The sequence below is a fragment of the Haliotis rufescens genome, unplaced genomic scaffold (genome assembly GCF_023055435.1).
Source record: "Haliotis rufescens isolate VD_foot unplaced genomic scaffold, xgHalRufe1.0.p SCAF_17, whole genome shotgun sequence".
Lineage (NCBI taxonomy): Eukaryota > Metazoa > Mollusca > Gastropoda > Lepetellida > Haliotidae > Haliotis > Haliotis rufescens.
Window position 1 is genome coordinate 32,459,317 of NW_025963857.1, and position 27,894 is coordinate 32,487,210.

The following is a 27,894-nucleotide window of genomic DNA, read 5'->3' on the forward strand; positions in this document are numbered from 1 at the left end:
CGCTGTTAGGCCTTACAAGAAGAATGGCGAAGTATGCCAAGGGAGACAATACAGCGATTGAGTTCCAGTATGCCCAGAAGTTGTGCCTGCGTAGATGCTCACCGAGCATCGACCAGATACTGACCTTACTATGAAGATTGAATTCCACAACATCATTTCTCTTCATATCATTTCTGAACAAATTTGGGGGTTATCTTAAATATTGTTCCTAGCATAAAATGAGCATGCGGTTGACAGCACAGCTCACCTGTTGTGAGCACTGGAAGCTAATTTTACCCGATTCGTACCACTAGCACGGGAAATTGGCCACCTATTCTGACCTATTTGTTTCAATTTAGTAGTATTTTGTGCTGGACATCTTAGAAAGGCATTAGTAAAATTTAAATGATTTAAATTTTCAAGGTTAGAAAGGGATTAGCAACCGCCCCAAATTCATACTTTACTGTACCGGTTTATGGCGAAATCACTTACCATATTTAAATTATTGTATGTAATCACATGTGGACAATACATTTATCTATTTTGAACCTTTATACGTTCTAAAGCTGAGTGTGCTCTATTTTATGGATACTATAAAGATGTTTGTTTGATATATGACTCCGAGACACTGTGATTCGTGGCTGACTGTACATGAACACAATGAACACAGTGTGCTAACCCTTGCTCACCTGTCAGTATGCGCATGGGAAATCATGAAATCGTGAGTGAGTGAGTACGGTTTCTCGTTGCTTTTAGCAGTATTCCAGACTAGAACTGGCCTTCACTCATAGTATCCACGTGAGGAACCAAGCTTGGGCCTTCGTTGGTTCGTTGTTTCGAGCAAAGGCCTTGGCCACTTGGCTAGCCCACCGTACTACATACAACGAAGGTGTCAATCGATAAAGTATGGGTAATTTTACAAATCAAAGCTGCCAGCATTTTTGCCATCCAGTTGGTTAGCATGTTATCCGTGTTATCTGGTCATCTGATTCTGGTCATCCATCAGTTAGAGATCAATCATTTAATATTCCAGAAACTGTCAGAATAAATAATTTGACCTCGGGCTTTACAATAGTAACATTAATTGTTCGACCGAAATGCAGTTTGTTCTGCCAAAATATGTGCTCTGGGAGAAAGTTACATTTGTACAGCTGAATATTTCTCAGAAAAAACAATGTGTCCATTATGAAATCGTTTCACACAAAAACCTGATCCCCATAAAAAGAGTCCCCCTTCCCACATTGTTCATATTTTTGAGAGGATCATTCTAAATTTCACCCACCAGGATACTGCATCATATAACACACCACAACATACCTGATGTTAAAGGGTGGCCATACACCTCGATCTGACATATCTGTAACATGCCAGGTTCGTCTCCAAAGTCCACCTCGAGGAGTAGATACTTTCCGTGCACTGGGTACCGTGTTCCTTCACATGTAGCCACGAACCTGGACCCAGAGGGTATAGTGCCCTTGTGTTTCATACAAGTCTGCCATGTCGTCTGGAGACGTGTGGAAGATCCTATATTCAGGTTGGGGAGGGAGAAGGCTGAAATCCGACCAAAGTTGAAGTAGTTGTTATATTGGATACACTTTGTACAGTGTCACAAAGGATGTATGCACCAATTGAACAACACAAATGGGTAGTCTCCCTTACAAACGCTATAGCTCGAGCATATATTTTATGTGACAATCACCCACATCCCATTCGCATATCCTTCTCAGCTCGAGCATCCCCTACAAGAGACTCGAAGGTTTCTAGAACTATTTCATTAAACCGTAATACTGTACATAACTTTGTTTCGCGGACTATAAGTTAGTCTACAAAAGCAGACACATATGAATAGTTTGCACAAATAAACAGTTAAATGTATCAAATATAAACATTGAAATGATGTATGAGTAGATTTGAAGAAAATCGAAAATCCACAGCATTCATGACACATGTGTGTTCACACAACAATTAATTTAGAAAACCGGAGTCTACAATGCCAATACCAAATACGTATACATATCTATGTAAAAAATGTAATGTGAGTGAGTTAAAATTTAACGTCGCATCGGCATTATTTCAGCCACATAGCGACGAGACCAAGTTGATACATACACAGTTTGCTCCTGAATACAAAGTTATATTTCAAGTCAATTTATGAGACATATCCACACGCTATGTCATTTACCACGTTAGAAACACATTTCAGCACTATAATCACATGTTAACAGAGAAAAATGTTTTTTTGCGACAAATGATGAGAACGATACGTGTGTTTGTGAATATACTAGTCACTTGAAATGTCTAGATCGACATGTATCTCTGGATCGAATAGATGCATAATATAACCCCCCACCCCACCCCCACACCCCCCCAACCCCCCACGCCCACCCCCTCCCCCTCCCCAACCCTCAAGATCAAACGCAAATGAATTTTTGATGATTTTTTTAATAGATTCATTTAAGGGATCAACGAAAATCAGATAAATGTTCACATATGACACATGCTACTACATTTGAATCTGGTCACATGACAGGTCAAAAGACAAAGGTCTTTAAATTATCGTGCTGGAATAGGGTGTTGACGTTCTGCACAATCGAATTGACGTGGAAAACTGCAAACTTTCATCTCGGTTCGGTTTTGCAGTGAGTGATCATGAACCAGGTTGGTTCGTTGTTGGAACCGTTGTTCGACATTGCTGCTCACTCCACCACAGTACCCCCGCCGAATGTGTCGACTTCCTGTATTTAGTTGGGTACAAAACGTTCACGTCGACGTCGACGTCGACGTCGACGAAACCACAGCCAAGCACTTTCATAGGCCTTGATTTCATGTCTTACGTGGATGGGTTTTAGCGAATGTGTGTGATGTGTACTTTGCATTAGCTACATTTTGGCGACTATGATAACAGCCATATGTTTGAACCACTGTGTCACTATGTATAAACTTCTGACATATATAAAAGATTTCCATAATTTTGCGTTTCTATTTTATATCACTGAATCAGTTGTTTGCTTGGTTGTTTTTGTTTAACGCCGGTCTTAGCAATATTCCAGCTACACTGTATATGACGGCGGTCTGTAAATAATCGAGTCTGGACCAGACAATCCAGTGATTGACATCATGAGCATCGATCCACGCAATATGGATACGATGACTTGCATCAAGCAAGTCAGCGAGCCTGACCACCCGATCCCGGCAGTCGCCTCTTACGACAAGCATTGTCGACTTTTACTGCAAGTACTCGTATGAGTTGCTGAAGACCTAGTAACGTGTTTTGTGTCACCAGATCTAGATAAAACCTCACCAAAGTCATCATCCGGTAGTGTCACGGCTACTTGATAGATGGTGTAGTAGTTGTCAAGAGTGACAGTCATATGAGGACGTTGCTCAAGCCCAGTGCTGCTGCAGTCGCCGGTGAGAAGACTTACTCCAAGCTTTATTGGATCCAGGGCGTTAGCAGCATCAAATGTAGGGGTGAGTGACAGTGAGAGAGGTGTGATTGTGGTCTGGCGGATGTCGTTCAAAGTCGCAGTGGACGTCTGTACTGCAGTGAGCGCTGCAATGTCTAGACTGACATTTGCTGGATTGGGAGAGGTGATACATTAATGCAGTGCTCATATAGAATAACCTTGCAAACCCTCTTTATCATGTACATTTACGGATAAACATGAATGTACGAGTTGTCAATTTTTAGTAAAACAATTAAAATTGCAATAAATAAAAACAATAAAAATTAAGAAACGCAGAAGAACGGAACAAAGGTGATTGCATCAATACAATCACATACAACACATCAATACAATTAGTAGTGTATGGGAAACAGCGTCACACATGAGTGTGAATGTAGTTTTTCTGAGGTTACCATAGAATCATTTTTGAAATTCCAAGATAGATGTGTAATACATGATAATTATGGTTTGGTTTGTTTGTTCTTTAACGCCGCACTCAGCAATATTTTAGCTATATGACGGCGGTCTGTAAATAATCGAGTCTGGCCCAGACAAGCCATTGATTGACATCTTGAGCAGATATCTGCGCAATTAGGATAGGATGACATGCATCAACCAAGTCAGCGAGCCTGACCACCCGATCCCGTTAGGCGCCTCTTACGACAAGCATGGGTTGCTGAAGACCTGATAATTATGTACATGTAGTTTTCATCATATGTACGTCTGTATTCTGTTGCACCGCTTACCAAAGCATCTGTCCCCAGCAAGCCAGTACCCGTCTTTACCACTGCATTCAGTGTTTGTCGAGGACACAAGCCAACCGTCGGGGCATGTGTACGTCACCGTGTCCCCTTCTTTACTTCCGGTAGAGTTAATACTGGCGTAGCTTGTGTTCAGGGGGGGACCACAGGTCACTGAAATATGGAAGCGTAATATAACATGAAGAATCTCACCCGAGTTGATGAAAGTTTAAATCTCCGATGATTGCCGAGGGGTTTTAAACTTTTAACAACAGTGGCAGAGCGATTAGTGATATTATTTTATTGTGGCGTCATGGTAACCGAAGACGTCACAGTGGTTTGCAACGCATTGAGAAGCAAATGCATCGCTTTATCTCACCTTGATATACCGCCTTTGGAAGCCAGTTTTGAATGGAAACAAAATTATTTTAAGCGTTTCCTTTTCGTGTATTTTAGTGTTTTCTGTTCCGATATCTATACTTCTTTTATATTTAATTTATTAGGTTATTTATGAAGACGGAGCCGATTCGTAATGAGAATGGTCACCCAGCTTCGCGGGAGCCGACTTGAATTGGCTTGTCTGGCCAAGACTTAAGTTTTACAGGACGCTTTGATGTCCCTTTGATATTGCTGTCTGCGGTGTAAAACGAGATTCGCTCACTAGCACACACGTTCGGAAAACGTTTTCTTGGTGTTATGTATTGCTGTAGCTTTACTTTTAAGCTTTAAATGCGACTAAAGGTCTCACAGCTCATAGATTTATTCATGATGAAATCTATCGTCTTTCATGAATCAATAAAGAAGAGAATACCACCCAGTACCACAACAAGAAACAAGTCAGGTAAAACGGTGCGCAACATTCATTGCGTATGATGAATATTTGATGCATGAGTGTTGGGTTTCTCTACGTGGCATGGAAGAAGGAAACTTATTGTGTTTCAGCTTCCTGCACGATGATCATTTGAATAAACATTAGTCTTAGTTTTGTTGTTTGACAGTTAACGCCACAATAAGCAATATTCCAGCTGTATGACGACGGTCTGTAAATATTCGAGTCTGGACCACAAGCCACAGTGACTGACAACAAGAGCATCGATCTACACAATTGGGTACGATGACATGCGATCCTGACCACCCGATTGCGATCCGCCTTCGACAAGCATTGTCTCCTCTTACGACAAGCTTGAGTTACTGAAGATACAATTCAAACCCGGATCTCGACGTGTCTCTGATTTTGTATTCTTTCAATATAGAATAGTACTGTAGTGCGGCATAGACCATTAATGTCACTTTTCCGTTATTTAGAGCAATATTCCAGCAGCTCAGCCTTTGGTGTCTAGATGTATCTAGCGGTCCATTTGAGCATGCTCTTTCTACGAAGATTTCAAACCACCTCATACGACTCTTGCTCAAAAGTTCCTTGTTAAAACATTTAAGGCGTCAAGAAAGACAAGTTCTATGGATGAACAACTTCTTTATTACAATTAGTGCGACGTTTCGGTGTAGATCCTGACACCTTTATCAAGCAAGTGTTAGGATCTACACCAAAACGTCGCACTAATTGTAGTAAAGAAGTTGTTCATCCATAGAACTTGTCTTTCTTCATCACACCAACTTCTAAATGCCACTGAAAGAAGTTATTTAGAGTAAAGCTTTCAAGATGTTTTAATGTAGACATGTGTTTTTTAGGTGAACAATTAGGTGACTTGCCCTTGCATGTGTTTGTGACTGGGGACACCCCCGGGGAAGGATATGTTTACCCTTTCGGGAACACCTGATATCATTACTATTTGATAGTGATAGTGATATAGTCGGAATCCTACAACCGACTCTGCAATGTGTCGATATTTCTTGTTATAATGGATATGTTTTTGTTCCTTTATGTAAAATCTAATACCAATCATGTTACACTATTATCGACTCCACTGATAGTATGCGTTGAGAAAAATACACAAAGGAACTGACAAGAACATATTGGAGAGGTTCCATTGTACTTTCCATCGACGCAGTGCCGGACGAGGTCGCCTGATGACAGAATGTAGGTGTCGATACATCTGTACTCCACAGTGCTATTGTCAGGGAATGTCCTGTAAGTATTGGCACTCGGCGGGGGTTCATCACAGTCGTTGATTGGTAGCTCTGAAACAATTTGCATTAAGACAAAATGAGAATTCCCCAAAACGCAGTCCTACAAAAAAACCACATTTACACAAATTCTTAACATGCACAACAAAGAGCTACTGATCTTACGTCATTTTGTGTCCAGTTATCTCTCATTTTGTCAGTAAATGTATTGTTAACACAAAAAGCTTAAATCCCACTGTACATGTATGTAATCATGTTCATGACCTTTCATTTCCCAGTTGTTTTTTAAAAAATCTAGAATAATGCACACTGGAATATCAGCGACAGAAACCTAGGAAAACCACAGAAGATCTAGGGCTTTCTGAAATATACAGTGATTATCCAGACTGTATCATCTTGCGGAATGGGACATGAGAGCCAGAACTGGTTCAGAATGCGATTTCATTGAGGATGATTGGATTGATCATATTCCACTGGATGAAGTTATGTATGATATCAGTGACACACCCCTATTCAAACGAGTAAATAAGGATGATATTATGAACACTTACGGTAAACAGTTGTTACAGGTCTGCAAGATCTAACATCAATATTGTTAAATAGTGAGTGAGTGTGTTGGATGTCACGTCACTTTGAGCAATATTCAGACAATATTACATCGGGTGACACCAGAAATGGGCTTCACGCAATGTGAATGGGGAATCGAACCCGGGCGTTTTAACGCTTTAACCACTTAGTGACTATTTAATGGAAAATCATCCGATGACTCGGGTAACTTCACTTGTATGAATTCGAATGGTCTTAGTGCTCCGGATTATGTGTGCTTTACCGACCTTGTTTAAATATATACTAACGGAAAAAGTAACTATGTACATATTAAGTTCAATGCAAAATAAATGTATTCTGAAACTAAATAATGCATCTCCCAATACATATTCATGAAGACATCTACTCGACTTGAAGGTCGTAGGTCACAATTTGCACCTGCGTGTTTCTGCACGGATCATAATTTGCATGTTTGCGTGTTTGTTTGGAGCATTATAGTCAGACATGTGATTATTTTTAATGTGATCATGAACAGCTCACGATGATTGTTTAGCTTTCCGGTCCTCATAAAAAACAACTTTTGTTTAACTGTAAATAACGCTTACGCAATGCCACGGCTTGCTGGAAAACAACGTATCCGCGCCGTACGTATGCTGCAAACAGGAATGGCGTGAAAGGAGTTTGCCAGACATTGTAATGTTCATCGAAACACTATTGTCTTCTGAACATGAGATGCTGTCTGCACTAAGCTAGGCGTGCCTGAGAATGCTGTGGAAGCAACACTGGTCTTATTGCAGGACGACGGTCGGGGCCGGATGTTGTGATGCTTCAACTGGATGCGAAAGTTCTGCCACTAATTGGTCCTAAGCCAGGAATTGTCCGAGCTGTTGCTGTGGCAGTTTGGTAGATGCACCAACCAAATATGGTTGTCTTGTTGACATGTGGACGACCAGTCCGTGACAAATTATGTGTATTGCCCTGTTGTAGATAACGTATCCAAAGAGATGATATTGTGACAGTATACTGTTCTCAGATGGGTTCAGGTTTCATCAGGACATCCCTGATGGTCGTTCAAGGGTCTACAAGCGACCAGGAGGCTGTTTAAGTGACGTTTGCGTAACTCAACGTCGTCAGGTTGGGGGTGGAAGTGTATTGGTAAAGGGTGGCATCACAACTCATTGTTAATGGTAATTTGAATGGCGTAGGCTAACGGAACGATATCATGCAAGACCATTTCTACTCTTTTTTGCAAATGCCGGGACGTAACGACATGTCGCAGCAGGATATTGCTCGCCCACATGCTGCACGTGTTGTAACATACTTTTTGAGGCAGCATAACATTGCTGTACTGTCGGGCCGGCTGTTTCTCCAGACCTCTCCCTCTTAGAACATGTCTAGGATGAGAAGACCGACGCCTACGACAGGATCAGAACCAGCCGGAAACGCTAGATCAGTTGGACCAATCTTTGGTAAACATTTAGAATATCTGGTGTCTTCAATAAGCCGCCGCTGCTTCGCCTGTATAAACGCAAATGGGTGTCACACTTGAAAATGGCATTGTTAATTGAGTTACACCAAAACTCTTTTGGAGCGTGTCGCTCTGTCTCCTGTAACCAAGTATGGGTTTTTGTCAATGAATATGTTATGATAAAATGTTGATCAGCAGAAGTCCCTTATATTATTTTGTAACGTTCAAAATTTACACCGCTTTATACGAAGCACAGTTACTTTTATCGGTTAGTATATTAAGAACTGAATCATGTACAAAATTAGACCATCTTCCACGTGTTATTGCACTACCAGTGAAGCATTAAATCGCAGATAATGAAAGTGTTCAGTGTATATAGACAGAGAGAACTACAAATAGCATGACGGACATAGGAATAACTATTTTATGAAAATGTAAATGAGACTTAATTGTCAGACAGATTGGTAATTTTACAGAGATAATCAAAGCTGCTGTTGATGTTGATACTGCTGTTTAATAAAACTGTGGATATAGTAAGACACATATATTCAGAAATAACTATATGTATCCTTTACAACGGAAATGGTTTAATGGTAAAACGGGATCTCGTAGCTGTTTTCAGAAACTTGCCAACAGAGGAACATTTTGAAAGCTCCATAAATTCTAGAAACAAATTTGTAAATCAGTGTTCCAAAAAAAAAGGAGAAAATATCAGAAAAATATTGGACAGAACCCAGCAAAGGCATAAATAAATAATGCTTACAATGTTTTTTCTAGAAATTACTTAACGACATTGTAGGTCAATACCAGTGACAACTAATATTACTGTTATTGAGTTGCAGAAGAACATGAAACATATCCTAAACCCTACAAGAGATGATGCAGAAGATAGTACATTTTAAATGCATATTGATCATGACCAAGATCAATGTGATTCGTGGCAAACATCACTACGTAAAGATAATGGGACTGACAATTGTCAAAATAAAGTGAGATATGGATTGCTCAAGACGTCGGTAACAAATAACTGATTATTGAAGTCTTCACGCACAGATTGTTTGATGTTATACACAATAATGGCATTGCAAACTCATAAATAGCCCATCGTTAGAATTTTATTCCACATTTAAAGTGTTTTAAAAAGTGCACTGCCAAATTTCGAAGTAGGTATAACGCATTTAACATTCAGAAACTGTACGTAATAAGGATATTATTTGTATTGAATGCTCTCTTTTAGACGCTGTACTCTTGCTTTTCCTGAAATACAATGATATACGCTCTTCATGCTTTTTTCTCTTATTTTGTAATTGTCATGACATAAGATCAATTTGTTTATCACATATTTTTGCCTACAAAATGTATTTGTGTATATTATGTTCAAACTACATGGAAAATACGTTATAACCAGCACATATGTGTAGATTGTATTATATCTGTAAATGCGTTTGTTTGGCGCTAATCTGACACATACATAATGACGTGATGTATACCGTGCCACAATGCTTAGATTTTCTATCAGCAGACCTTCATGACGTCATAACAGTTACGAAAAGTCATTTTATTTTCTCTTTTGATGTCAGTTAGAATTATGGATACCTACATGTTTTCATCGAGTCGCAAGGAATATATTGCAACTTATGGTTTCGGTACACGAAGCAAACATGTGTACAGACTAAAACCGATCTTCACTTATCTCTGAATTAGCTCTTTGAACCAACTGAAAATATTCGAGTCAACCGATGCATTTCCGCTACAACCAAAGAAATCGCGTTTGTTTTGTCCTTATGTCAGGTAGAATGGAGATAAACCTAGAGTTAACATTGTAGAGGTTTCGAACTTAGATTTGATAACTGTAGTTTTTTCAAATTCGAAGCCTAACACTATCGCGTTTCGTTTCCAAATAAACTTACAGGTATCGAATATTTCCTATTTCTTTACATTGACAGTCTAAATAAATCTAAATGGAACTTTTGTAATATTCTGTCAAATTTGGCAGACATATTGTCATAAAAACAGACATTTAAGTAAGTTCAGTTTAGAACCAACGACAGTCAATACACGTACTGAATTCTGAATTGTCATTATCACTATAATTAAGCTTGAAACCAAGTATTTTCTACAATGTATCTTTGAGTTTATGTTTTGTAGCTTACGGAACACATGTTGTTGATTGATGATAGGAGATATTCTATTATTCGTTATTCACCCTCTATTAGATCTAGGCCATCAACAAAGACCTTGAAGACAAAGGAAGAGAATAAGTATTCCACGGAGAATTCTTGTTCAGTAGTAACTTCAGAAAAATATCCAGTGGAACTTTCTGCTGAGATGCATCAGTGTAACTACATCAGCAGCCACTAGTTTTATCATATATTTCTAGTTCCTTGGACTCTTGATGACGAACTTCCTAAAACCCTGTTTACATAGGTTGGTTTCATATCTTAAACTTCGTGCCATATGTTTCAATATTTGTCTGTTCTGGTAAATCATTATTGCAAATCACATTATAACTACTTGTTGCCCCTGTATAAACTCGCCATGAAGCCCAATCTATGACATTGTCCAGCTTCATTGACGCCACCATATAGCCAAACATGTTCACACTTGTTATTATGAGCATATGTTTATTAATCACTGTCAAAGAACGACGACACTAGGCGTTCGAGAAGAGGCGAGCGCACACCGCACCATCGGCGGCACCTGTCACAAGCATAGGCAAATGTCCCGAAACATCACGGGAACATCTGGCCCAAGTATAAATAGGGAACTGCATCGGAATATACTTCTGCCACTGACGTGTCAAGTTTGGAAATGTCCTCAACATATCTGCCATAAAACCTTTTAAAAAGCTTTACTGAGGCCCCGAACGACCAAGACCTGTGTGTTATATCATGGCGTGTCATGTCAATTGGGGAAGAAAAATGTGATGTCGGTCTTAGACGGTTTATTTGTTCCCCGGCCAATGGATCCGTATGCATTTCAGTTATCATTCTCCACTCCCTGGGGTGTATACGACCTAGTAAGCTGCCTAGAGGGTTTTTACATTCCCCTGACATATCGGGTAATAAAGTATCGGCATTGTTGTCAGTGTCATTACAATTATAAGGACTCGGGTGAAAACGAAACGAAATTCGAATTTGTTGTAAGCATTGTAAACAATCAGCATTCAGCGTTTGTAAACAAAAACTAAAAAGAGTGTAGGTTAATCTAGTAAGGGATCGACCATTTACTGTTCTGTGGTGTGTAATATTTTGTTTCAAAAACATTATTTTTTCCAGGAAATAATTATAATGCAAAACATAAAAATGCACCGGGTTTAAACACAAAATAATTGTACATGTGATGTCCAGAACAACATGTTTTGTGAATCCAAAGGAAATGTTTTGATCGTCCGTTTTTAGCTAAATATTGTACATCTTGAAAAGTGTTAGTCCTGCTGCGAATCTACTTGACATTTTCACACTGTTGATTAGCAGTCCTTTACCTCTAATCTGTTAGCTTATTACAAGTTGCCAAGAACAAAGATGGAGGTTATAGTACAAGGATGCATCTCTTGGTACTTCAATAGTTTACTTGGATGGATAGAAGGTTGAGACGTGTTTTGTCATAACAATGTTGGAATTTATGATCCATAAGCCTGATTGATATACTTGCCGTTTTGATTGTTGTTGCACCCGGTGACTTCGACAGTATCATTGTTTCAATATGAGGACCTACTCTTACATTGATCTCTACCTGAAGAGGATTGATTTCAGAAATGTTTCTGAGTTCGACGTGCGGGATAGATCATCATCAGAGCTTTATTGTAAGGATATAAAACGAAAAACATATTTTTATGTTGTCTAATGTGCATTATTTACAATGATATCGACCATTGCTTCGTGACAAAATGATAAATACAACCCCGAGCTCTCCATTAGAGAGTAGGAAAGCATTAACATTGCCGTTTCTTTGTGTAACAGCTTTAATATATTTTGACTTTTTAAACCAGAGAAAGATTCATAACAATTTAGACAGGAAATGTGCAAAGTGTTTTGTATTTGCAGACTGTTAATTTCTCAAACATCAATGTAGTTAATATTTGTGTACTTTACTAGGTGAGCGTTAGTAACTTGTATCTTTTTATGGGAAGACCGTGATCCCCACGGGCAGCAAATCATTAAGCGTGAGTATTCAAAACAATGTTTTGATTAGGATATTTCAAATGAATAAAAGATGACGCTTTCTAAAATGAAAATACGATGCATGTACACACATGTCAAATCCTTTAACGTAATTGTCAAATATACCATTCATATCATTTCAGCTGGAATCACCTGACGCAAGCACTTTGTACATGAAGTAGTTTAAATTGAATAACGTAAGACTTGTTTCACTTGGGGACCTCTTAAGTGACTTTCAACATAACTGTTTGCAACTCAATCAATGAAGGTTGGAGTAAATAATTTACATCGATATAAACTTTGTGCAAAGTGTACATATTTACTCTTTCATATATTAATAAATTATCTGAATTTTGAATTTTCACCATATTAGTGTTCTCCTGCAGATGGTATTTTCAGCACAACTAAACACGAAACAAACTAGTTAAATAATTATTTGTTGGTTTGGTTGAGATTTTTTTTTTTTTAAGATAGTGATTGAAATTATGTCATAATAATTTGACATTTTTACAATACTGTTGACAAAATATTAAACTGTTTATTTGTAAATTGTGTCCTGATATCTTGTCGTTCTTCAACAATTACCAGCACACAGTCTGTCAGTTTGGTGCTTTTGTGAATTCAGGACATTATGACGAAATTATTGAGGACATTTAGTTGGGAGTAATATTGGCTGCGAAAAAAGACATATATCTTAATGAGACCCCCTCTATAACACAACCTTATGTATCTATGTATCGTGTTGTGTCGTGTTTTGAAACACAGATGTGTTACTTAAAAAAAGAATATGTTTTAGAAGAAATGTAGTCGGACATTAAAAGACGTTAACATAACAGTTGTCCGACACATTTTGTCAAGCAATATGCCACCAGATATTATATTTCTCAATTGCTTTATTTATATTTTACCAGGTCTGGTTAAGGTCTGGTCAAATCATTCCAGAAATCTTATTTTAGATATTCAGAGGGATTTACTAAATGAAACAGGTAGCTTGGAAATATGATGCGCATTGATATACTGTACACCTTTATATGAAGTTTTCACATCTCCTGACTGACTGGCATTTGCCTTTGTGCCCATTGGAATCTGTTTCGGCAGATATTCGAGACTGTTTATTCTCGGGCGTTGACGTTTTGAATTTACATTAATGTAAATGTGTGCTTTAAAGGAGACTCTGGTCCAAACATGTTCTTGGGTTTTCTTGGGTCGATTGGTGTATTTTGTTCCACATCACTAACCCGAGGTATGAGTATTCAGACACAAGTACACCCTTCCAAGCCATGGCGACTTTCAACTTCAATACTACATCATGTCTCTTACTCCCTTTACTCCAAATATAACAAGTATATAGACCAGGCAGATAGTTAGATACGATTTCATCGCGAATCGTAAATAAATCTGTCATAGACTAGTTTGGACGTGTTAAGATTCACCCATAATCTTACCAAGTCCACCAAATGATGAATCATACATTGGGTCCGTTGTGTAGGAAATGAAGTTTGGATCAGATCAGTTATCAAAACCTGTTTGATATCCAACGTATTGTGTCCATCCTTCGTAAAGTTTCCTTTTGTATGGGCTGTCGTGAGAAACTATTATCTGTATCCTTCAAGAAACGATGTCAAACGCTCATTAAAAAAACGCTCTCGTGTTGAAAACGACACATTGGAGCCATACGAACTGACAAATATCGGCCAGGTGCACATCAAAGAATACATGCATGCTCCCTGAGAGGGATGTACGCAGAGCATGATGATGTCAAGCATCCAATTCCAACAGTTGACAGAAATAAGGAAATTATTTTATTTCAATGCATAATTTTATGTTCCATCTGGGACATTAAATTTTCAAGGTGAAGATCATTTGTTCTCAATATCTTTCATCGTCGTCCCATGGAAGCAATCAGATCTCAACAGTTGGCCTTGGGAATGTTCACCCACACTACTTGCAGTGCTTGTGCAAACTGGCGGATGTTCTGTGGGTGTAGCTGATGTGATCGCAGTCGTTGTCCCAGTGAATCCAATAAATGTTCGATTGGGTTTTAATCTTGAGATCTGCAGGGCCATTGGGGGATCTCGATGTTGTGATTTCTTAAAAATGCTGTGGTCAGTCTTGCCGTGTGAAAATGACGCTCGTTTTTTTGCATAATGGGAAGGACGTGTGGTCGACGAATTTCATCCGGGTAACATTGTGCCGTTAAATTCCCCAGAACTTGCTACAAGACGGTTTGTAACAGTGTAGGAGATAGCTGCCCACATCAGCACATTACAACCCCCAAATGTGTCCACTTCCTATATTAAGGTTTGTTCATAACGCTCCCCGCGACGCCTGTAAACACGTCCACTGTCCGCATGGCGAAGCACAGAACGTGACTTGTCACTTAACTAAACTTGTCTCCATTGCAGTTGTGGCCATACTTTATGACCCTGACATAATTGACGTCGCAGCCGATGATGCAGGTCCGTCAAAATAACACCTCGAACTGGTCGTCTAGCGCGAATACCTTCAGCGCGTAAACGGCTCCACGCTGTTTGAGCCGATATCCTACGCAATCCTGGTGTTGCCGGAGTTGTAGAGGTGGCCGTCGGGTTCTTTTACGGAGGTGTCGTAGTGGTATTAATCTGTTCTGTGCTCTATAAATGATATGTGGCGTACCGCATCTGGGAAGGTCACGTGTTGCCCCGTATGTCTGATTCCACAATCTTTAATGGTGCTTGGTGCTACGTGGAAAAACCTTGCTCCAGCTGAAGATGACTCTCCTGTCTGCAGTTGGCCGATGGCATTGTTGCCTTGGGCTTCCGTCAGTCGTGGCATGTTTTCTCTGTTAACTATCTGTAACACTGTGATGGCATACAAATGAAAACCCAAGTGATGTTGCACGGTTAATGCTCCAGGCTCTCACGTGGTTCTGTTTCTGTGATTTTCCAATCTTTTTACCAAATTTCTGCAGTACCTCATTCTTTCCGCACAAATCAATCCCAATCCAATTCATTTTTGACATTTATTTTGATTGGATGTCCCAACACTCTGTCAGATATTTACGATTTTGCTACGTTTGTGTTTCTTTCTCTTTTGCAGAGTATATATACAAATATACACTGCGTTTGTGATCTTCGTAAAGTCGGGAGACACATGTACAATCTGGCATTTCTATAACCTATGAAGGGTGTTCTTTGCCTGCGGTGTCTGTCTTCAAAACACCGAGCTGAATAAATAATAAAACCATATCATGTTGAATAAATGACATTTCATATCACCCATAGCTTTCCTGTCGTAAAGACACACCGCACACGTGATGTTTCGATTTTTCTCTTTGCAAACATTTAAATCATTCCTTTCACAGATTATTTCCATCACCTATCTGCTTTTTAATTTCTATTGATCTATCAGCGTCAATTTCCATCTTCCCGTTTGCTTGGTAATTTGGTAATGACCAATTGTCTTAATCCCGAATAATATCCCGCGGTCAAGTCCAAGGCAGGAGCGTATATGGGTTTATAAATTTGCTTTGTGTCTGATTGTTAGAAATAACGAAAATAGAAAATATTAATTTGAAATTATAATCTTTTTCATGATATTGTAAAAGGTGGTTTCTTTACATGGTTTAAATATACAACGTCAATGCATGACTGATAGACAATTGCTTATGATATTGTCGGAATCGTACAATGGCTCTGCTTTTAGTACAGAATTCTTGGAAATGATATTTGTCGCTTTGATACGATTGAAAAAAAGCCGGAAATAACAATCAATTTTATTTATCGTTTTATGTGCCTGTTTTGCTCTCTTATCCAGCGAGTGTGCAATGGTCCCATGGGCTTGGTATGGGCGGAATCATGCTGTGGGCCCTGCTTTCGGTGACTATGGAAAGGGTTTTGTCGTGTTTTTATTCTATTGATGAATTACAACGTGATGCGGAAATACGGAGGTAATGAAATGTTACAGCTTCGTCGGGCGGGCGTTTTAGCAAATTAAAAAGGCTGTGAAAGTAAATATTTGGCATGCCTACAGACTTAAATAATAGGTAACTTTTCCCGGAAGACATACATGCATAAAGTTCAACTTTCATGCATGGACATGTATGGCAGACATGCATGACCTTCAGAAACTCTGAAACAGACACACATCAACACAGTGCATTGTTGAATTGACCTGAATATGATCTCTCTCAGCGATATTGACGAGCTACATACAATCTCTCTCTCTCTCTCTCTCTCTCTCTCTCTCTCTCTCTCTCTCTCTCTCTCTCTCTCAATGCAATAATTTTGAACACGCGTACTGAGTCTACACATCAACTAAACCCTAGCTATCCTTTGTTACTTTATGGTTAACATAAAAAAGGGGACACGGGTGTACCAGTCGTCTAAGGCGCCGCGATTCGCTGTGCTCAGTTGCGTCCCGTGGACACGCCAGAAACGTATGATTGTGGGTTCGAGTCCCGGTTCGCCCCGATCATGTTTCTAGGTTTGTCAGCCCCATACCCGTACTCGTGGGTTTCACCGAAGGCATAAACGTCTGAGACCTGCATCACTTTGGGCTTTCCTCCCACATTAAGCTGACAGGCCGCGATATAACTGGAATACTGTTAAAAGCGGCGTTAAACACAACTCACTCACATCAAAAACACATCTGAGATGCCTATCCTGAATCATATTTAATGTATCGTTCTGATCACATCCCAAGGAAAACATATCAGATGTCGTTAACATGACTTGTAAAATGAATTTCGGCGAATAATAACCTCGTATCGAAAATATCCGCTATTTGCATCACCGTTCTTTAAACCAGGCTGGCACAATGGGTCATTGATCGTGATCTCAGCCTGTGATCAATTATATTGATATCAATTAACTTGGCCGATACTCTTCTTAAGTAAAGAACAGACCTATTAGTTTGATGTTATATGCAAAGAAGAACTCGATATCACATTTCACACAGAGGAACTGAATTAACTATAGTTCAGAGAAATATCAGCAGCAATATGTGTATATGTTCTTTCAAAGGTCGAGTATAAAGGTAACGACTGTCTAGTCTCTTCATGATCATTTTGTCATTGCAATATTTTTGTGACAACCTTTGTCTGAATGAACATTTAGTTCCAAAGGCTAATAGCCATAACAGATTAATATTCATGAGTGTTTTGAAAGAATATGACACTCGTGGCATTGCTTATTGATCTCGAATACTGACAAATAGTTGTCATTCATGCAGATTTGTCATTTTGTTACGATCAAGGACGTATACTTCGTCACTTATTTTATGTATATTGACAAATATAATAAGGTTGTTGCCCTCTTCAATTTACTGAGAGCAACAGATAAAATGGTCGTTATCTATTGAATGGTGTCAAAATAAACATTTATTCAAAATCAATACATAATATCAAACATAAGCAACAACTGATTGTTTCCTACCAGCAGGCATAAGATATTCATCAGAGGTACTGTGCGAATTCGTACATGTATGACTAGTACTGATGACATTTATGTTTAGATATTTTACACGTTGAGAAATAACGTGTAATTGTATGTGAGCCAAAGGTGTAGATCTACAAGAAATCGAATTCAGGTGGAAAAGACATTAAAACCTAACAAATGGTTAGCAAAATATACGAGAGCTTTGGGTCAGTGAAAGTCGTAGTCGAGGCAATTATAAAATATGTGCTAAAAATGTTTTCTATATAATATAATATTAAGGTGTCTTGACATTGTTTCAGGGTAAACGTTGGTTTGGGCTTGAGGTAAGGCTGTTTCCACGAATACCTTCACATTTGCTCACCTCGCGGGAATCAATAATCAGTCGCTCGCATGAAGCTATCAATACCAATAATAGTGTTGCAGGGCGTAATTTACTGTGAAAAAGAAAAATCATTTTAAAAACCTTTCATAGATAATATTTTTGTCAGGTATGGATTGTACACAATTGTAACAAACAATTGTCTGTGGAAAAATTACAAATATTGATCAAAAAGATGACAAATGGTAAATCCTTCACGAACATCTCGTTTAGTATGCTTCGAAATTAATTTAATCGATCCCTTGCTATTCTGAGTGTAAAAAAGACAAAATGACAGTGCATGTGCAAACAGGCGTATCTAATACTCTACTGTTCAACCGTCCGGATATTTTTTGTAAGTGTTTGGTCTAAATTTGTAACCAGAAGGCGTGAAAGCATTTTCCTGGATAAGCTGCCGAAATAAAAAAAATGTTTGGCAGTAAATTATGCGAACGAAGGTGTGGATGCGACACAAAAGTTGTTTGATCAGGGTTACAACATTCAAGGCTTATGTCATGCCTTCAAAGGGTTTTATAGTAGACATGTTAAAGACATTTTCCCATTTTACGCATCAGTGACAAAATTGATGTCCGACGCATTTCCCTATTTTGAATTGCCTTTGCATGTGTTTGTGACGGGTGCCACGGGGTGGGCAGGATATGCTCGCCGTTTCACGAAAACCTTGTATTAACTGATAGTGATTCGAAAAGACATGTCTAAGATATGGTCGGAATTGCACAATGAACTTTAAATAGCACACATTTCTTATGATTATGGAAAGTGTTGTGTTGTTTACTCAATAAAATTCAAGTGTTTATTTGACACTGTAAAACAACACGTTTCAGCTTTTGTGAAATTAGAATACATAACTTATTGGAATTTATACTCTTAAAAAAGTAGGGTTCGTGAAGTATATGCATTGTGATAGGTGGTCAGAAGAAAAATCAGATGTTGAAAATAACTTGTAGACAACCAAACTCTTACGCCCCAACACACATGGAAAAAAAACATTGCAAGCCCTTCCTGCATGTGGGTGGGGGATCATTCTTGATTTATCTTGACACTTCAATGAAAGGTCGTCTAATCGCTCGGAGCCATTGGTATTGTTAATTATGGAAAGGGTTTGTTGCTTATATTATATTATCCACAGTAATATGTAAGATCTGCTTTAATCACGTATTATTTTTTAAATTCTGAATGTTTCGTCTACAACGTGATGAAAGACTGATGGCTACTGGCTCGTTCCAAACTGGAAGGACTCAGCAACAGATAACCAATATGTCTAAGGATGTCTTACTATGTGAAATACAGACTTTGGAACCGGTTTCTGCAGACACAAACTAGTAATGATCTGCCCGGCACAGGTCAACAACTTAAGACCAGAACATATTTATCAGCAATCAGAAACATTAAGCCCAAACAACCAATTCTGATAATCATGCATATAGAAACGAATCATTATCAGTAACACAAAAACAGGGATTAATAACATGTATTCCTAAGGAAAATAAGTCGAAACTTTCCCTAAAAATTGGCGCCCCATCTCTCTCTTGAATACCTCGTATAAACTAGCATCAGCAGTAATCGCAAATAGAATTAAAGAAGTTTTAAGTATAATTATTAGTGAAGATAAGAAAGGTTTTGTCCAGGGAAGATATATTGGGGAAGTTACAAAATTATTATATGACTTGATGGAATATACTGAATCATATCAAATACCTGGATTACTAATGCTGATTGACTTTGAAAAAGCTTTTGACTATGTTGATAGACATTTTATTTTGAATACATTTAAATTTTTTCAACTTTGGTCAAAGTATAGTAACATGGATATAAACATTTTTCAGCGATATTGAATCAAGTGTATTAGTCAATGGTTTTGCTAGCCCCTTTTTTTAAGATAACAAGAGGTTGTCGTCAGGGGGATCCAGTGTCGCCATATATATTCATTATATGTGCAGAGATACTTGCAATAATGATAAGAAAAAACAAAAATATTAAGGGAATAAAGACTGGCAGTATTGAACATTTACTTGAACAATTTGCAGATGATACGACTTTGATGTTAGATGGATCTGAAAAAAGGCCTGTACAATGTGTTAAATACACTCGACTTTTTTGCTAGGTTTTCAGGATTAAAATTTAATACTGACAAAACCAAACTGATATGGATTGGTTCAAAAAAGAGATCACGATATAAGCTCTGTAAAGAGTGGAATCTTGACTGGACTCCTATAACGTTTAAATTATTGGGAATTAATTTTTCTATTGATTTGGAAGAAATTATTGACTTACACTATACAGATAAATTTGGGAAATGAATGTATGGAAAGCAAGCTTATTGACCCCAAAAGGTAGAAATACATTTTAAAATCACTGTTGTTATCAAAATCATTTGTTTACATCTATACCTAGCCACAATGATGAAGTAATAGACAACTTTAAAAAAAAATGTTTTTCTTTTGTGTGGAAAGGAAAGCCAGACAAGGTTAAAAGAAATGTAATGTCACAGCCATATCAGTTTGGGGGGATCAAAGTACCTAATATTAAAGATATGATAGATTCACAAAAACTGTCCTGGGTGAAAAAATTACTTTGTAGTAACTCAAAATGGGTATTACATTCCTTGAATTCTATCCCAAACATTAACAGATTATGGATGGCAGACGCTAAATATGTCACTGATAAAATTATTCCTGCTGTAGACAACTGCTTTTGGAAAGATGTATTACAAGCCTAGAGCATTCATTTATCAAAGAGTAACATTAGTGGTAGAATTGACATTGTAAACCAGGCTTTATGGTTTAATAACAACATTCAGATAGGAGGAAAGTCCATCTTTTATCCGACTTGGTATTGTAAGGGAGTTACATTTATTGGTGATCTTTTTGATGGAACGGGTGAAATATATTCTTATGAATCTTTTATCGATAGATATGGAATAACAACAGATGTCCTAACATATATATCAGGGCATAGTTCAAACAATAATGCAACTTGCCAGAAAAAAACAATTGTATCTTTAAGAGTATGCCTAGAGTCTCTTTTCAACCTATTTTGCCATACAATGTTTCACTACTCACAAGGTGTAATAAAGGCAGTAAACGCTTCTATAACACTCTTACAACCAGCTTTCATAAAATGTCAGGGAATGCTTAAGTGGGAAGAGACTTTACAGAAAGTATTTACCGATGAACAGTGGGTGGGATTTAATTTGATGGCAACAAGGTGTACCCAGAGTGTAGAACTGAGATGGTTTCAGTTTAGGATTATCCACTACATATTACCGTTAAATAATTACTTACATAGTATTGGTTATAAAGATTCACCTAGTTGCAACTTCTGTGGGACATTGTTGAAACTATTGTACATGCATTTTATGATTGTGAATGTGCTGCTCACATGTGGGAGCTTGTTCTCAACTGGTTAACGACATCTGTGGAAGGAAGACTAGACTTCTGTAAAGAGAATATTTTATTTGGATTTAAGGGGAAGAATAACAACTCTCTCAATGTAATTATATTACTTATCAAATTTATTGTGTTTAAACAGTCACGAAAGGGTTTTCGGCTAAATTTGAAACATATTCAACGTGAAGTTATTAGATACTACAATATGACCAAGTTAATTGCATTCTCAAATTGCAATTATACAGCTTTCTTTCAGATCTGGTCTTCCTTCTACAGACTTTTCAATCCTAGCAAAGAATACTAGAACGATATCATAATTTATGATTGTCTCTATTTGCAATATGTTTCAAAAGTTTGATGTAAAGGGATTGGTTTTTGAATAATGTATAATTGATGAAATGCTACACATTGTATTTTATTTGAAATGTGAATAAAGAGTTAAAAACAATATCTTCAGATGAATCCAGATGCACTCTGGACGTGTCTGAAGTACATATAAGGCATATGACAAAACAACATAAGGTAACAGGACAAATCTTGTGGTGGGTGTGTAAAGATACGGGCCGGAATCACTATGGCAGCCAGAATGGATATTATCCATGGAAGCGTCACTGTACAGTGTTAACGAGACAACATACTCGCACCAATAGTGCCGTTTGCGCGCCATGCTGGCCACGATATTTTCTTTAAAGATGATAATACTCGTGCCCTTCGTGCACGTGTCTTAACTGACTATCCCCAGAAGCAAAACATCACCAGAATATAATTGCCAGCCATGAGTCCTGACCTTTTCCCTCATAACACCCTTCTGGGGCATATCACCCGTAACAAAACAAACAGACGGGAACTTTTTTCACTTCTAAACGGTTTGTTGAAAGGGACTCCAAAAGCAACACTTCCGGACTGTGACGATGATTTCTCATTGGCAAATGAATTTGCATCATTTTTCAATGACAAGATACAGAAAATCAGGAATATTTTGGATGAGAAACGCCAGGAATCTTCTGAATCTAGACTATACCCTGACGACAACTCTTTTTCTGGAAATGAAATAACCTCCTTCAGTCACGTTTCTTTGATAGTCGTATCGGACACTATCAAGCATGCTCCATCCAAGACGTCTTCACTTGACCCAGTTCCTTCTTTGCTATTCAAGACCATAATGGATCACGTGACACCTTTTATGTGGGACATTATCAACACATCTCTGTCTCAGGGCAAGTTCCCAAGTGAACTGAAACATGCTCATGTCACTCCCATCATGAAAAAAAACTGGTTTTGATCCCGACAATTTAAAAAACTTTAGACCTGTGTCCAATCTCTGGTTCGTGTCTAAATGCCTGGAAAAGATTGTCGCTGTGCAGCTACAACATCATATGAAACAAAACAATCTCGGTGAAAAATTCCAGTCTGCATACAAGTCAAGTCACAGTACTGAGACAGCACTCGTCCGGGTCCACAACGACATCCTGACATCTTTTGGGCAGCGGAAAATCACTCTTCTTGTTCTCCTTGACCTCTCATCTGCTTTTGATACTATTGATCATGCAATCTTATTACACAGACTCAACACACGACTTGGCATTCGGGGAACAGCTCTCCAGTGGATCCAGTCCTACCTGTCTGACCGGACCATGTCTGTTAAGATCCATGATTGTCATTCTACAACATGCAAAAGTCACTATGGTGTACCACAGGGTTCAGTCCTTGGACCTCTGCTATTCACAATTTACATCCTGCCAATTGGAGATATCATCCAGAAACATGCTCTTAACTTCCACCTCTATGCGGACAATAACCAGATCTACATTTCCTTTAAAACTTCCGAACTGTCTCTGAACCTCGCCGCCCTTAAGCGCTGTATTGATGACATACGATCCTGGATGAACTTCAATTATCTCAAACTCAATGAAGAGAAGACTGAGTTTTTAATCCTTGGTTCACGACAGCAAGTCAGAAAGCTTCACCCTGACTCTGTATACCTTCATATTGGTGATACCACTGTGTACCCAACTGCCAGTGCCCGTAATCTGGGAATCACCTTTGATTCAACAATGGCCATGGACACTCATATTTCACTAACCAGCAGAGCATGCTACCATAGCATCTATAACATCAGTAAAGTCCGCCACCTACTTGATACTCCAACAGTTAAATTGTTGATGCAGTGTCTTGTGACCTCCAAACTGGATTACTGCAATGCATTGTATGCTAATCTTCCCATGAAAGCCATATCAAAGCTACAACGCATTCAGAACTCTGCGGCTAGATGCATCTCTAAAGTTCCAAGATCCAATCACATCAGTCCTGTCCTCAAAGCACTACACTGGCTTCCAGTCTCCTTTCGTATACACTATAAGATATGTATCATCACTCACGACTGCCTCAACAATAGCGACTATCCAGACTATCTCAAAGATCTTATATCTCTGTACACTCCAGAGCGTGCTCTCCGATCCTCTGGTCGAACTCTACTGTATCAGCCTCTGTCTACTTCTGCTATGTCTGACCGTGCCTTCTCCTTTTGCAGTCCACAGTTATGGAACGCTTTGCCTTTGAATCTGAGAAACTCTGCTTCTAAGGAAACATTTAAGTCTCTCCTCAAAACCCACTTCTTCACCTCAGCTTTTCAATAGATCTCCTGATTGTTGGCATATGTACATAGATATTACTTTTTAACCTTGTCACAGCGCCAGTGAGCAACTGTCGATGGATATTAGGCGCTTTACAAATCAATTATTATTATTATTATTATTATTATTATTATTATTATTATTATTATTATGATCGGGAAAAGTAAAAACCGACGTCAAAGGCCAACCGCTACGTTAGCGGAGGAGTGGACAAAACTCCCTGAAATTGTCTATGAGAGATGATTCGAACCATGCCACGATGTATAAAGGAATGTTGTACTAATCGTGGGTACGTGAACCATTATTGATCATTTCATCTCAAACGTTATTTTTTCCCCACTCACCCGTCTTTCTTGGTTGTTTGCACCCTTACAATACATCATTAACAGGTTCTGTTGATTGCCCCGTTAAACAAATACCTTCCCTTTCCTTATCCATTCGTAATCACCCCTCTTTGTATTTCTGTACATATCTGTTTTCGAATTTCCCCTACTTTGTCTTGAGAGTGCTTTTGCTGTGAACACACATAGCATTCAGTATCATTAATGAAGACAAATGTTCTCAAATATTTAACTCATCTCTAATAAAAGCGTGCACAAAGCTGATATAAACAGTGTGTACCCTCACATATCATCAATAGCATACACATTGTATGGATTCAATAAACGTATTGGAAAAACGAGTTTTATGAGATTGTTTTCTTAACAGAACAGTCCGGATATTTTTATCCAACTTTCTGTTGTTTTATGAATTCTTTGTACTAATTTTGTCTAGTTCAAATGGTAATACATGACAAACAGAATTCTTACTATTGACCATGTATTTCCAATTATCCGGGTTAGAATATGTCAAAGGAAAAGACTGTTTGCCCAAAGAGGCGACTAAACGGTCCGGTGGTCAGTCTCCGAGGCATGATTGATTGCATGTATTCGAATATTGATCTATGGGTCGTTGCTCATAGTATCATAAACCGTTTTGTTTCTGGCAAAGATTCGATTATATACAGGGGGACGTGATATATCTCGAATAATACTGACTGCTTGTTTGAACAACAACAAAATATTATTGACTTTAATATACAACACTTTTCTTCGGAGCAACAGGACAAGAACACACATTATGTTGAAACGATTACTGAACTTCAGACCGCCAAGTATTACCATCTCCTTCAAGACAGGATCTGGTTCAATAGTAGGAAAAAAAGGCAACGTTTACATAGGGCGAGAACTGAATTTAAGTACGAAGGATCATTATTTTAATAAATGAAGATTGCAACAACATTGATTATTGACTTTATTTTATTGACAATTTTATGTAAATCATTACCATGTCGATAGAATATGACGCATACACGTACACACTGAATTACAACTTTCAAATTATTACGCAAATATTAACATGTACATTTATTACAAATAATGAATTGGTCATCGAAATTGGACAACTATTCAAATACGCCCACCATGGTTTGTGACACTAGAATACATGACTGTGGCTTTCTTGCACCAAAACTGTGAGTCCGTGAAGAAAGATTAGGCTGTATGTAAGGGTCAGTAATATCCCATCCTAACAACCCAATTACTAAATTTAAATGAAGAATTAGTGATTATGGTCTTGTGCCGCTCTTAGCAATATAACACAAGACATGGGGCTCCACACAGTGCACCCATGTGAAGAATCGCAACCGTGTCTTCGACGTGACGAGCGAACGCTTTACCCACTAGGATACCCCAACGAACGAGACATTATTATCTGTATGTATACCGACAAAAAATTTGGGAACTAATGTTTTGAATATTGCTATCGTTACATCTGAACACAACATCTAATCACAATGAAATTTCACATCATGCATGAAGAGCACGTGACGTCCACACTGAAACCAGTTGACCAAATGTTTGGCCAATCAAAAAGTGTGACTTCTTGACTGTGGGACTGTTAGATATTGAACAACAAGCAATATGTATCACCATGTAATATATTGAACAACGAGCATGACGGGTTCCTAGAATAGTTTACTACGTCATCCGGTTTGGTACATGCGTGTTACGTCACCACTTACGTACATGTGTATGACGTCACAGTTAACCCTTTATCTTACAGGGACGTTCCAGTACGGGTTGCAGTGAGACCTTGGCGTGGCAGGCCTAAAAGCGACATCTATACCAGATCGTCTTATTACATTAATTGCACTACGCAATAGACTGTAATTTGCACCTGTTATCAATAGAGTGAGTGAGTGAGTGAGTGAGCAGCTCCAAACTGTCCGACTGAGCCTATCAGTGACAATACGCTATTGAGAAGCCTGAGCTCAGTATGCCAACATCTGCTCACAGTGCCCAAACAGAAACACGCGGCTACAATAAACCAAGCTAAAGCATTAAGGCTTTATGTAAGCAAAAACAAGTTAAGTGAGTGAGTTTGGTTAACGCCGCTTTTAACAGTATTCCAGTTATATAGCGGCGTGTCAGCTTAATGTGGGAGAAAAGTCCGAAGTGATGCAGGTCTTAGACGTTTACCACTTCGGTGAACCCACGAGCACGGGTATGGTGCTTACAAACCTAGAAACATAATCGGGGCGAACCGGGAATCGAATCCACAATCATAGGTTTCTGGCGTGCCAAAGGGACGCAACTGTGCACAGCAAATCGCGGCGCCTCAGACGACTTGGCCACCCGTGCCCCTGTTATCAATAGAGACGCTGACAGGAAGGCGTAATTCAACATCTGACTCTGTGCAGCCCGTCTGAAAGCAAGGTGTCCTGTGAAGGGTGTGACCCGAACAGCTGCAAAGAATGGGGCGGGCTAGGCAATACCATGGACGGGTTGTACGCTAATGGCGTTACACTATGTTTACAAACGAATCAAGGTTTAGCCTCCGATTCACAGATGGCACAAAACGTTTTTGACGACGTAGCAACGATCGGTATACCAGGACAGTTTACCAGGATCTGTATGGGGGCGGTAGTGTCATGTTGTGGGGTGGTATCACACGTGACAGACGAACCGATATGGACATTGTGAATGGACATCTGACTGGCCAGCAATATGTCAACACACGAATTCAGCCTGTCGTTCTTCCATCCGCTGGATCTATCGGTAGATATTGTGAACTGCAAGATGACAATGCCAGAACACATCGTACCCAGGTCATCACCGATTATCTCCGACGAGAATTCATACGGACATTGGAGTGGCCCGCTAAGCCCTCTGACATGTCGCCGATAGAGCGTATGTGGTATATATGTTCTGGGTCGGAGAGTGTTCGATACGCCAGAGACCAAGCAGCCGCCAATGTGGCCCTGCATTGGATAGCTCTTCAGGCGGAATGGGCAATACCAAGTTAATCAAGCATTGTTTTATAATCTCTAACTAATGTCACTGATCTAATTATACTTACCAGCTGCTACATGATATACCAACAGCATAAGCAAATGTAATACTCCCCTCCTCTCCATTCTGCTGCTCGCTGTCTTCTGTGGCAATATGTATGTACTGAATTGACTAGATAGAAATACTGTTGTCTTTTAATGCATTGTGACGTGAGGATTACTGATTATGGAAAGAGCGATCAATACCAGTCAATATATCTCGCTGCTTATGTGACTGCATCTGTATCCCGCGTGCTTTCTTCATTGATCAGTGGCGAT

The 27,894-nt window shown here is 38.8% G+C and overlaps 2 protein-coding genes across 2 annotated transcripts in view; both read right to left on the bottom strand.

Moving 5' to 3' along the window:
• LOC124142560 overlaps positions 1-27,894 on the bottom strand; it is a 138,549-nt gene that overhangs the window by 15,370 nt on the left and 95,285 nt on the right. The window lies entirely within an intron of this gene.
• On the bottom strand, positions 324-27,708 carry LOC125381216. Its single transcript, XM_048397897.1, has 5 exons — positions 27,645-27,708; positions 6,131-6,304; positions 4,172-4,339; positions 3,281-3,556; positions 324-1,530 (listed from the first exon to the last, which is right to left on the bottom strand). Exons 1-5 carry the CDS (start codon positions 27,700-27,702, stop codon positions 1,274-1,276), a joined length of 933 nt encoding a protein of 310 aa, XP_048253854.1. The 5' UTR covers positions 27,703-27,708; the 3' UTR covers positions 324-1,273.

Coding starts and splice junctions, on each gene's coding strand:
- LOC125381216 (XM_048397897.1), bottom strand. CDS start 27,702: ATGGAGAGGAGGGGAGTATTACATTTGCTTATGCTGTTGGTATATCAT. Junction 6,305..27,644: donor GGTATATCATGTAGCAGCTG/GTAAGTATAATT, acceptor AAATTGTTTCAG/AGCTACCAATCAACGACTGT. Junction 3,557..4,171: donor TGCTGGGGACAGATGCTTTG/GTAAGCGGTGCA, acceptor CTCCCAATCCAG/CAAATGTCAGTCTAGACATT.